The sequence below is a fragment of the Syngnathus acus genome, chromosome 4 (genome assembly GCF_901709675.1).
Source record: "Syngnathus acus chromosome 4, fSynAcu1.2, whole genome shotgun sequence".
Classification (NCBI taxonomy): Eukaryota; Metazoa; Chordata; class Actinopteri; order Syngnathiformes; family Syngnathidae; genus Syngnathus; species Syngnathus acus.
The window spans coordinates 11,317,849-11,331,003 of record NC_051090.1 but is presented as its reverse complement, the minus strand read 5'-3'; the positions used below and the strand labels follow the sequence as shown (position 1 = coordinate 11,331,003).

At 44.6% G+C, this 13,155-nt stretch overlaps 1 protein-coding gene across 1 annotated transcript; it reads right to left on the bottom strand.

Moving 5' to 3' along the window:
- Nucleotides 1–478: 478 nt before the first annotated feature.
- rpl36 (ribosomal protein L36) lies at nt 479–4,037 on the bottom strand. The gene is made up of 4 exons (XM_037249606.1): nt 3,948–4,037; nt 1,112–1,206; nt 893–1,027; nt 479–603 (listed from the first exon to the last, which is right to left on the bottom strand). Exons 2-4 carry the CDS (start codon nt 1,202–1,204, stop codon nt 514–516), a joined length of 318 nt encoding a protein of 105 aa, XP_037105501.1. The 5' UTR covers nt 1,205–1,206; nt 3,948–4,037; the 3' UTR covers nt 479–513.
- Between the last annotated feature and the right edge of the window lie 9,118 nt (nt 4,038–13,155).

Here is a 13,155-nt window from a genome sequence, read left to right as displayed (position 1 = left end):
TGTGCAGGGTGGTTTTATTGGGGGGCGTGGCAGAGGGAGAGAAATTTCCTACGGAACCTAGTTTTACGTGCTTTCACGTTTATTGACTATGCAATAGTTTAATTTGTTTTCAAAAATACAAAACGAAGTTTCTGATTAATGTGACATGGCATTTAGATAATAGCATTGCAACTTAATATAATCTACTTTATGTTCAGTATTAAATAGTGCTGCACGCAGATGCGTAGCTGTTTTCTAACCTTTTAAATTGTGAAGTCATTCACAATGGGCAGTGTCTTCACATGGACAAATAAAATCATTAACATTTAATCAAAGTCATTCGTGAAAATTTGTTTTCAGAAATGTATCAATCCAAATGATTGCACTTGGCATTGATCAGCACCTCAAAAGTGGCGGTCACATCTACAAATGTTTATGACCCCTGAAATACACAATGTGGAAAAATGGACTCCAGTGATAACGCATCAAGAACAAGATGCAATGGATGTAGTCAAACATTTATTTCAAGACAAATTAGTCCTTCTTGGCGGCGGCCTTCCTCATGGCGGCCAGCACGTTGCTCAGCTCCTCACGCTTTCTCTTGGCGCGGATGTGGGTGCCAATCTGCACAAGAGTTGGACAGCAAGAAAACAAAAATCAATTGGTAGCTTTGAGAAGAAGCAATCTGGTCTTGGAGGCAATCACAGACCCGTGTTTTGGAAAACACAGTTCAGGAAAAAATACGAAATTAATGGTATGTATGATTAAATGTGAGCTCAGCTGAGACTTCAAGATATTTTCAAGATGGAGTCTCGAGCAGCTGATGTTGTCAAGACAACGACGGTTGTGTGCCACAATGGCAGCTTCGCCGTGGCTTTTCTTGTAAACAAAGAGAGTGGGAGGTGGACGTCACCCTTTTCTTGATGAACTTGAGCGCCCGCTTGTCCTTGGACACTTTAAGCAGCTCCATGGCTCGCCTCTCGTAGGGAGCAAAGCCACACACCTCACGGATCATGTCCCGCACAAACTTGCTGTGCTTGGTCAGACGCTGGACAAATTCAAAAGAGGTCGTTGTTCAAAAACAGCAACACAACACTTGTACTGGAATCTGGTCACAGTAGGAGAAACTTACCCCGCGTCGGCGGCTGTGTTTGGGCGCGGTAACGTTTTTGGTGACTTTGTGGCCTTTGTTGAGGCCAACGGCCATCGGGTAGCGAATAGCCATGTCTGCAAAGCACAAACGCACATCAGCTGACGTTGTCGACCTGATGGAGATCACCTGGGGAATGTCCATCCATCCATTTTCTGAACCGCTTAGTCCCCACAGGGGTCACGGGTGTGCTGGAGCCTATCCCAGCCGCCATCGGGCAGTAGGCGGGGGACACCCTGAACCTGTTGCCAGTCAATCGCAGGGCACACAGAGACAACCAACCATTTGCACTCGCACTCACACCTAGGGACAATTTGGAGTGCTCAATCATGTTTTTGGGATGTGGGAGGAAACCGGAGTGCCCGGAGAAAACCCACGCGGGCCCGGGGAGAACATGCAAACTCCACACAGGGAGGGCCGGAGGTGGAATCGAACCCGCACCCTTCTAACTGTGAGGCGGACGTGCTACCCAGTGCGGCACCGAGCCGCCACCTGGGGAATGTTTCAAACGAAAACTATTTTTCATTCGAATTAATCTATTAACCTGAATTTGTGCAAATTTAGGTGACGCAACTCTAGCAGGAGTAAAATATTTCGTGCATCCTTGATCAAACCTGTTTTTGTATGTTGAAAATAAAACTTAAGTCACAACACCGGGATAAACCCAGTCAATTATTATATATTTTCCAACCACAGGGATGAGAATGGTAAATGTGAAAAAAACACTGAAAAATAGCCGGGGGTCTGGCCGATGATATACATATATGTGTGTGTGTACCATGTACACTACACACACCTGCTCTCACATCCTTACAACCAAACGTGTGCCAATACCCTTTTGCCAGTTAACAGTGCCTGTTACATTTTTGCCTATAATTCAGTAAAGCAATCAAAATTGAACGTCTTCCCTCCTGTGTTCTGACCAACACCCGGGGGCGAAAAGAGCATAACCAGCCGAGCCAACCCCCTATACAGTCCTCAGGTTCCCCAACAATAGCGGTAGCAGTTTGCATTATTTTATTGCAATGTTTTCTCTTATTCAGATTTGTTTCAAGACTACAGTTACAGTTAGACTTCACTTTGATGGTTAATGCAGTTATTGCAATTTTGTTGTTTTATCACAGTAGATTGGTTTATTTACATTTCAAAAACCAGAAGCCATTCATTTACAAATGTGATTGCACTTTAGTTTACATATTAAAATGTTCAGATATTAAGATGTGACAGACAGTTTTTGCATGATTAGAATGAGGCAAGATAATTTTTCTCTCGAATATATTGTTATGATCATTTGTTTCAAATTTAATCATTTTCTGTATGAAAATTAAATTTGGTGTTCAAAAAGTCTTCTTTCAAACTTGAGTCTTGAAAAAGAGGGGGGCGTCTTATAATCAGGGTTGTCTTATATTCGGGCCAATACGGTGTGTGTGTGTGTGTGTGTATATGTATGTATGTATATATATATATATATATATATATATGTATATATATATATACACACACACACATATTTGACAGGTGACGTACACACACGCGCACACACACACACTGTAGCCTCGGTTTTCGACCACAATCCGTTCGAGAAGGCTGTTCAAGAAGTGAATCGTTCGAATTCCGAATCAACTGCAGCGCACCGCCGACCGCCCAACTGTAGCGTCGCCGACCGCGCAACTGCACCGCACTGGTCGCATTATTGTGACAGAGCCGTCGCTGAAATTTAGAAAATATTTTTAAAGTCCTAATGGACTTTCCAAAATTTAAGTGGACCTCAGTGCGCAGAGAGCTTAATTTGGTCCGATCGCGCAACCGCAGCACGCCGGGCGCTCACTGTCGCATTGCTTTAGGAGCGTCTTTGTATTTTAGGATAGCTTTACTGCTCCCACTTGCTTCCTCTGGAGGCATGATTAGAGTTGATGCAATCCTCAGAGTAATGAGAACTTAATATCGAACGGAGTCAGTTGGCATGCGGGTCCTCTCGGCTCATCTCACGAGGTTCGACCACCGAATTTCGTCCTACATCCGAAGCAAAAAACACTCGAATTTTTTGTTTGAATACCGGTTTGTTCGAAAACCGAGGCTCCACTGTACATATATATCACTAGATCTATCTATTTAAATAAGTCGTCTACAAGTGATGAAAACCCAATCGCAAATTCACATTGTGGCGGTGTAAAAACAGTTCTCCGCGTAAGTTAAGTTAACAAGTGGAAATGATGTGACGAAAGTAGCGCCAAAATAACGTTGCCGGCCGCTTCCCTACACCCCTCCATCATATATAAACAACATTTTCTCAACGGATTTACACGATTCACGAAAATAACACCTTCGACGTAAAAATACACGGAAATCCGCGGAAAATTCTCATCCCTGCAACCAAGGGCGACAGTTTCAGATTTGTACGAGCCGTCCACTTGACGCTTGCGACAGTAATGCCACAGGCAAATATTTAGACATGGTTAAGCGAGCACTGGCGCACGCTTGCCGACACAACCGGAGCCTCGCTTGACCGCAAACGTGCTCGTTAAACAGTACGAGACTCCACCTCGATCGAGGAAAACACACCAGGTTAATCTGGAAACATCTTATATCGTATCGTGTAGTGTGCGTGTGTTGTGGTTGCTAAACCATTCCAGTAGCCTTTACAGGCATCTGTGTACACTCTTCACTTGAAAATCCGAAATTGGATTGCGCAAAGTGTGCAACACGAGGACTAAGCGACGCCAGAAGAGCGTTTTAAATTAAATGTATCGAGGATAAACCGACGGATGGCTGAGATTTTAACTGGTTTTGTCGGACTTAATTTCCAGCAAATTCATACCTGTTTTCTGTAATGGCGGCGAAGCCGGAAGGGCTGTAGATCGCTCCAAGCGGCCAATTGAAGGACTTCCCTAGGAGAGATGTTGGCATGTCCGCGGACAGCGCCCTCGTCTGACTGGAAGATGAAAAGTCTTTCAATGATTTTTACTACACAACCAACAGAAGTCACGATTAAGTTGAGCTATGAGTATCATGTGAAATCCAATGACAGGTATAAAAATTACAAATATACTTGAAAGGCACAAAACATTGAATATATTGTTATTTGTACTTACTTGTAAAGGTTAAAGTCCCAATGATCGTCACACACACATCTGGGTGTGGTGAAATTTGTCCTCTGCATTTAACCCATCCACCTGTAATTTTGATCCATCCCCTGAGAGAGAGGGGAGCAGTGGCAGTGCCACGCTTGAGAATCATTTGGTGATCTAACCCCCCAAATCTAACCCTTAATGCTGAGTGCCAAGGAGGGAGGTAATACGGTATGTCCCATTTTTATAGTCTTTGGTATGACCTATTTAAAAATAGCTAAATGTTATGTCTAATAGTAATATAACACACAGCGGCGCAGTGGTGAATCTGGAAGACAGAAGCAGCAGCAGTAGCAGGGACGTGCGGTGAGGGTTGGGGTTGGTGAGGCACTGACTCAGAGTCAGATTTACAAACGTACTGTATGACGCTAAGGCACTGACTCACAAGTCAGATTTACAAGCATACATGGTTGTTATCCCATTCTTGATTAAATTTAATAACATTTTAAACACACCACTGTACATTTAAACACACCACTGCAGTATTCTTACCTTTACTTGTAAATGAAGTCCATTCTCCTGTCCTTTTGGACGAAGATCTCGATGACTTTGTTGTAGAAGTCCTCCTTTTTGTCCTTTTCTTTGAGTTTTACAAGTCTCTTTTGTAAAAGGCCCGTAGTTTGAATTAATCCTCGCAAATTTGGCGTTGGTCTTCCCTTACTTGTGATTTCTTGCTTTGACTGAAAGTCAAGTTTTGAAAAATGTCTTATCTTCGAGATTATATCCTCCATTTTCAGGGAAAATAAAGCCAAATAGCAACGCGTTAGCACCGAATGTTGTTGGTTGTTTTTCTTTTCTTTTTTTTCTTCTTAATTTACTCCCGCATTTACTCGTGTCCTGAACTATTAGCCGCAGGCTCACTATCGCCCCATCTTTGAGGCAAAGGTACTGGCTGCCTCAAGGCCCGTATTTTCCCGCTGACTGCAAGCACGCGCCGTTTGCACGCGCTCAGTACAGTGTGTGAGTGGTGCACACTCTCACAAGCACGCCCTGAGAGGCACTACCTGTCACTGCCTCAGCCTCCATGATTCTCGTCTCCCGTTGTTATTTGAACAAGAAATACAGCTATTTTGACTATGAAAATGATCCAAATGTATAAGAAACAAACCAAAATTGCATTAAAAGCATAGACCACAGGACAGATATTATATTATGTTTTATTATATTATTCATTTTTAACAACTTATGGTGACAGCTGAGGAAACCATGTTGAGCCCTTTACCGCCCCTGGTGGCAAGGTGAGGCACTGCCTCACCTGCCTCCTATGAGTGCACGTGCCTGAGCAGTAGAAGCAGAAGCCATATATCCATCCACCCTTACAAAGTGCCACTGTTTGAAGTGTTGACCTGTCACAAACAACATTGTGAAGTACAGACTTTCAGAAGTAAGAGACGTTGAAACCGGAGTGCCTGGAGAAACCCCACATGGGCACAGGGAGAACATGCAAAGGCCAAACAGGGAGGTCCAGAGGTGGAATCGAACCTGCATCCTCCTTACTGTGAGGCAGACGTGCTAACCAGTACCCCACCGGGCTAAAAAGTTTGATGACCTGATGCTTATTATGTGACCAAGGACTTTCTGAGATTTCTGATTTTATATTTGCTTTCTCTCCTTCTACTGACCTCCTCCTCCACTCTTCATTCTTCTGCTCTTTGTTTTGGGGGTCCTGTGCACGTAGAAGATGTATATTTTATGTGCGACTCTGGAGGCTTTTATCATTAATTATACAGAAACACTAAGCTCTCCATTTGCTGGACAGATGTTATTTTTTACTTAAGGAGAGAAAGGGGACTGTTCCATAATTCAGATGTAATGCCCTTCACAAGAGAACAAATAAATAAATGAATAAATAAATCAAGCAAAAGCCAAAACCGCAAACATTTGCTCCTCTACTCATGTAAGCTCATGTAACACAACAGCAAACAAGAGCGTGCGCGCGCACACACACGCACACGCGCGCACACACACACATATGCACACACGGCTACTGTATTTCCTCTGCTTTCTCCCTCTAAGTGCTCTCGTAAAAAATATGGAGCAGCTGCTGCTGTGTCGTTTCATTTTTTATTTAGCCTGCTTTTCAAAAGTATTTCAACAAATCACTTCCACGCATAACAGCTCTTTTTGTATCCTTCGGACTGGAAGTTTTTAAAAGCGAAAATGTTTTTGCTCGAACGTGAATGGAAACAGGAAATTGTGTCGCAAATGCGGCATAACACTTTGGATTGAATTTCGAATTAAATGTTAATACTGTGCAAGGAAAACCTATTTATTTTTATCTTTAACACTGTTTGAATGTCATCTACGAACATTCTGCGTTATATAAGCGAGCTGCTGTAATAATCTGTTGCTTCAATTTCACATCAGAGGAAAAAAACAAGTGTTCTATTTAATGATTTAATTGTTTTATTTGATATTATTTTAAGGTGTGCTGGAGCAGCATCACTATGAAATGGAACAGGTGCAGAGATTACAAAGATTGCAAAACTTACATTCAGACGATATTTTAATGATTAGAGACGCGTTAGAAGGTTACGTAAGTGTGAAATCTTCAATATTCCTAAGCAGTCGTGCTGCATGTCGGAGATTGTGGTTTCATGCCAGGCCTTGGAGTTTTCGGGGTCTTGGGACCGTTCGCTTAGCCTCCCTTTGGCAAGTTCAAATCGGACCCCTGGGTCGGCAGATGATCGTTCTTCACACCTCCTGCACACTCGCCCACATGAGATCGCCCTCTCATGCACAAAAGGTTGCGGTTGGCAGCCCGATCCCGGCCGGCTCTTTCCAAAGGGATTCCATTAAAAGTGCATGAGTGTGTCTAGGAATCAAGACACTGACTCGCGTGCTTTTGTTATTTATTCATGCGCAGACTTATCAGGGCATGCGTAGCGTAGCTTCCGATGGCCGCATGACAACAAGCTGAATGTTGTTGCTGCTGCGGCTGCTGTTCTTTGTTGGACTGAGCGCATGTGTGCAAAGCTTAATTCCGCGACCTTTGAATATGTGGAGGTAACTCTTAAGGCCCCTGAGTCCTGAGATGTTCGCTTGCCATCGATTTGGGATTTGGGACCCCTACGGACCTCCCGGTTGGGTCCTTTCATGGACAGCTGAAACACGTTAAGCGCCCCCCAGCTCTCAGACAGATAAACGGCGGAAAAAAACATTCCAACTCACAAACATAATACTGAAGGATAACACTTTCATTTTTTGTTCTAAGTGACTGATAGAAACCTCATCAATTACTTTTAAACGTAAGAATCGATTACAAGAAATAAAGAATATCTAACAAAGGCTGCTTACAAATTGGTTTTAAATCCATCCTATATACCGTTTTCTGAAATGAAAATCTCAAATGAATATTTTGTCAAGGCTGCACGATCTTTTACACGTTCAAATCGAGCAAAACATGCAACGTATTAATAAAGTTAATTAATACATTTAATATTCTCGCAAGACACGAATGGAGAGAAGAGGCCAAGGTGGCTCTTGAAGTTCTCAAAGTCACCAGCAGACAGCGCTCCTCACACACACACACGCAAAAAACTAAAAGGACAATTTGCTCTGAGGGTAACTGGAGGCCAAATGATACAAGACTGCACTTCCGAGGTGTACAGCAAATCCCACGCTATTTTCTTTGCAATTCTTGGCAAAAAAAAAAGAATCAAATATCAACCACTGTGCCAGATCATGACAATAATGAAAACTCTCAAGGAGCCAGGCCAGGTGTGTAGGGAAGGTTCTCCAGCACAAAGGTGTTCTTCTCAGGCAGCAACTACCCGATGCTCAGGAGGGCACTGTGAGGAGCTGCCAGCCACGAGTTGTCCCACCACACTTATTGCGTCTCGTCACGCGTCCAACAAATCAAATGCTGCAACATTTGTTTGATTTTCTCTCCCACACGCAAAAGGAAAACATGGAGTTTGGCTTTTTGAATCAAACTTTGGCAACACCAGTCGCGGAACTTGTTCAGACGGCTTCTCGGCAAACGAGGCATCATAATCTCTATCCCCCTTGAAATCCGACATCTCTACCTTTCCACGATTGTGCTTTTCCACGGCTTTCCGCCACTTTGCACTCATCCGCTCCGACTCCTCTCCTCAAGGGCAAAGGCGAGACAAGGCGAGCGGGTGGGAGGGGCGCCCTCCGTGCCGCTGACAGCTGTCACTTTGGCCGCCGCTAATGCACACCCGATCGAGTGAAATGAGCAGAGACGGGCCGCGAGCTTTGCGTCTCACTGACCACCTCGTCTTGGCCTTAATGCTTCATCCGCGGGGGTAAGGGAGCAGGCAGCGGAGGCTCAAGTGGCAGTGGAAAGAGAAGGTGGCAGTGGCGAGAAGGGAGTTGGGGTGTAAAGAGGCATGTGTTCGTGTGTGTATTCATATGCGTGTGTGTTCATATGTGTGTGGTTTCTATAGACATACAGAAAGAAACAAATTAGTGCTTCAACAATAATGAATAACAACATCACATGACTACTTTAGTTGACATATTTCTGCATTGGGCCCCAAGGAGGTCTGAACTCTGCTCGTAACACAAGTCCACCTCGGCATCAAGAGACGACGCAATGCCGCCGAGGTTTGGACTGAAAATGCAAAATTTGTAAGTTAACTCGTAATGACCATCAGCAACTGCCAATGCTACGACTTTGTCGCCTCCTAAAGGTCATCTTCGAGAGCAAGACGTTACTATGTCCCAGCAAAAGGACACCTCAGCTGAAGTAAATGAATATGACTTGCTCCCGCGCCAGCATCATATTGGGAGGTGTCTCCATCTTGACATTTCCAAGCCACCGCGGAGGCAAGAAACGAACAACGAAGTGACGCTTGTGTCTGGCGGGGGAGGGGGGGCTCATTAGAAAGATGCCTGCACCTCCAGATGTGTGTGCACTCTGCGCCCGTGTGTGTGCGTGTCTGCGCGTGTGTATCCACGTATGCTTATTCAGCTTATTATCTGATGGCGCTGTCGACAGAATGAGTTTAAATCCCAGCGTTGCCGCATGCTTACTTCACACACGCGCACACACTACAGGAACAGGACACGCTCTAAAATTTGCTCCCATCCATGTATCCAGCCATTTTCTTCTGCTTATCCAGGGTCGGGTCGCGGGGGCAGCAGCTTTAGGAGGGACTCCCAGACTTCCCTCTCCCCAGCCACTTCATCCAGCTCATCCCAGGGGATCCCAAGGCGTTCCCAGGCCAGCCGAGAGACATAGTCTCTCCAGCGCGTCCTGGGTCGTCCACGGGGTCTCCTACCGGTGGGACATGCCCGTTACACCTCCCCAGGGAAGCGTCCAGGAGGCATCCTGATGAGATGCCCGAGCCACCTCATCTGGCTCCTCTCAACGTGGAGGAGCAGCGGCTCTACTCCGAGTCTCTCCCGGATGACCGAGCTTCTCACCTTATCTCTAAGGGAGAGCCCGGACACCCTGTGGAGGAAACTCATTTCGGCCGCTTGTATCCGGGATCTCGTTCTTTCGGTCACGACCCATAGCTCGTGACCATAGGTGAGGGTAGGAGCGTAGATCGAAGGGTAAATTGAGAGCTTTGCCTTTTGGCTCAGCTCTCTCTTTACCAAGACGGACCGGTACAGAGTCCGCATTACTGCCGACGCTGCACCGATCCGCCTGTCGATCTCGCGCTCCATCCTGCCCTTACTCGTGGACAAGACCCCAAGATACTTGAACTCCTCCACTTGGGGCAGGATCTCATCCCCGATCCGGAGAGGGCATTCCACCCTTTTCCGACCGAGGACCATCGACTCGGATTTGGAGGTGCTGACCCCCATCCCGACCGCTTCACACTCGGCTGCGAACCGCTCCAGTGAGAGCTGGAGATCACAGCTTGAAGAAGCCAACAACTCCACGTTGTCTGCAAAAAGCAAAGACGCGATGCTGAGGTCCCTAAACCGGACACTCTCAACACCTCGGCTGCGCCTAGAAATTCTGTCCATAAAAATTATGAACAGAATCGGTGACAAAGGTTAGCCTTGGTGGAGTCCAACCCTCACTGGGAACGAATCCGACTTACTGCCGGAAATGCGGACCAAACTCTGGCATCGGTGATACAGGGACCGAACCGCCCTTATCAGTTGGCTCGGCATCCCGTACTCCCGAAGCAACCTCAAAAGAACTTCCCGAGGGACACGGTCGAACGCCTTCTCCAAGTCCACAAAACACATGTCACAAATTTGCTCCCATGAATTGTTTTTTTAAATATGAATGGCATCAATAAGTTGCGAGCTCGCTCCTTCACATGCATGCGTATATGGTTTTGCAGCAACAAAGGCTTCATGAGTGGGCAAGTCGTTAAGAGAACATTTCAAACGGCTTTTATGGGATCATTTGGGGATGATCCCAACTTCAACAGGGACTAATTTGACAAGCAAAGCTTTGAGGCAACTTGAATCAGCATCTCGCAGGTAGACATAAGTAGAATAATCACAAGGTTGGAGACAAACTTTGAACTTCAATTAATGAAGCACCTGCACGTAGAGGTGTCCTCGGAGAGGCTTGGCGGACACGCATATCGGCCGCACATCTCACCACGCTCAATTTTATCAACGCTGCCAAGCGGCCCTACTTTGACTTTGCGGCTCACCTTTGTGCTTTGTCCTTCCGCAGGTCAAGTGTGAGATGCACGCAAACATTTTAATATTTCAGCCCACACTCTTGCTCGCCAGCCGCCCAGCCACACACATACACGCGTGCACACGCACACACATGCGCACATGCACACACACACACACTCACACACACACACCTACGGGTTTATATAGTTTAGCGCAGGGGTGTCAAACTTATTTTTGTCGTGGGCTGCATCTTAGTAATGGTTTCCTTCGAAGGGCCATTGAAATTGCCAACCCAAATAAATGTCTGAATGTCTCAAATTATATATAGTGTACGGTACTCAACAAACTAGTGAATGACTAGATGAATGACTAGTTTTCAAAACAGAGACTAAGAAAAACTGTTAACATATTTTAGAAATATGAATGGTAATAAAAATTTCCAGCAATAGAGCTATCTTTTAAAAGTGTAAACAATTAGTAATTTTAATATTGACATATGAATTTGATGCACAATTTGTCTTCGCGGGCCACATAAAATGGTGTGGCGGGCCGTATCTGGCCCCCGGGCCTTGAGTTTGACACACTAAACCAGGTTTAGCGGGTCTTTTTTTCCAAACAGGCCCGGTGGTGGTTTAAGCGAACTACCCTTTCCCCAGGTCCTAGTGCCCTGGGAGTTAGATTGAAACACTCCAAAAAATCTGAATTTCTTTTTAGGTCACTTTAGTTTGCAGTTACACTCTACAGAATTTGATACACAGCTCCCAAACGCTATGGTGGTTTGTATGGACAATTCAAATTTAGAAAAAAAAGGTGTTTTATAAGGATGAAATAAAACACTATTAGGACTTTAAAGGGCAATTATGTCACCTTTCAATCACTTCTAATTAAAATAAATACACAAACCTGACAGCACCAAGCATTAGTGGGACAATCATTTTTATTACGATTAATTCAACTTTGTAATGCTGAAACATCACCATTCTGTTAGGTGAGGACACTGACTAACAGCCAGATTGCAGCCTGCAACAGGTAGACAACAGTCTGTCACACAAAACAAGTGTCATGACTTTAAGTAATAAAACTTGCTGTATAAAGCATTAATGAACAAATAAATTCAAATCAGAAAAAACTGAACAGTAGTTACAGATTGGAGAAGATTTCTTTGACTGCCTCTTTGCAGCTACTCCTCTGTTTCTAACAAAGTCTCTTATATTTTGCACATTTCTTTGGGCCAACACAGGGCCTTCTACCAGCTTACAGTGACTGCATTCAGTTTTGGTGGCCAGTCTTCCCTTGATTATGTGATCCTTGAAATGCCGCATTACAGCAGCTTCCTCTGCCTTAGACCACGGTCTCTTTGGCACACTTCTGGAACCATGTTCTTGACCAGCATTTGTCCCTGGAGAACATGAGAAAAAATTAGTGCACAAACAGAAGCCAGTTAGAGCCATCAAATTTGAGTTCAACTAATGCCACAGTTCACAAGATATTGATGTTTACTGAGATAAAAAAAATCTCGATATTCCAATTTCACTTCAGGTTTACAGTCATCACATAACCCTAGATCAACACTTGTCCAAAATCTGCGCTGGCAGAAGTCACTCTGTGAATACAAAAATGAAAGATTGCTGTCTTGTGAACAGTCAACAGAAGTACAGGATTTGGGGTGACACTTTTGTACAAGCAAAACTTAACCTGTCTGTGTTTGCTCTGTTTTTCCTTCATCCCCATTATCATCGACTAATAAATTCACTGGCTTTCAGTGCATATCAGTTTATGAATGAAATCGACTTTAGTGGCGTCCATGTTTACTTCCACGTGGTACTTTTTAAATTGTATGCTGTTGCAATTGTACTTTTGTATGGTCACACCTATGGGTCACACCCAAATGTCTCTATTAGTATGGGTCAACACTTCAGCTAGCCTTCCTCCACAACCCTCCTCCTTAGTCTGAGGCTGCCCAGCTTTGTTAAACTGCCAATTACCGTAATTTCCGGACTATAAGTCGCACCGGAGTATAAGTCGCACCAGCCATAAAATGCCCAAAAATGTGAAAAAAAACATATATAAGTCGCTCTGGAGTATAAGTCGCATTTTGGGGGGCAATTTATTCGACAAAATCCAACACCAAGAACAGACATGAACGAGCAACAACAGGCTAAACGATACGGTATGCTAACGTGACAAACACAAACGAGGAGCTGAGAACGGGCCTGACGTAACATTCAGTTATTTAAAAAAAACTATTACATAAATAACACGTTTATAAAACCATCTGTGTCACTCCAATTCATTAAATCCATCGATCGTCCTTTGTCAACAATGCCGTGTGCC

Excerpts from the sequence above, each read along its gene's own strand:
- rpl36 (XM_037249606.1), bottom strand. The coding sequence starts at position 1,204 with ATGGCTATTCGCTACCCGATGGCCGTTGGCCTCAACAAAGGCCACAAA. Across the intron at positions 1,028-1,111 it reads AACACAGCCGCCGACGCGGG|CGTCTGACCAAGCACAGCAA; the intron begins GTAAGTTTCTCC and ends GAATTTGTCCAG. Across the intron at positions 604-892 it reads TCAAGTTCATCAAGAAAAGG|ATTGGCACCCACATCCGCGC; the intron begins GTGACGTCCACC and ends ACTCTTGTGCAG.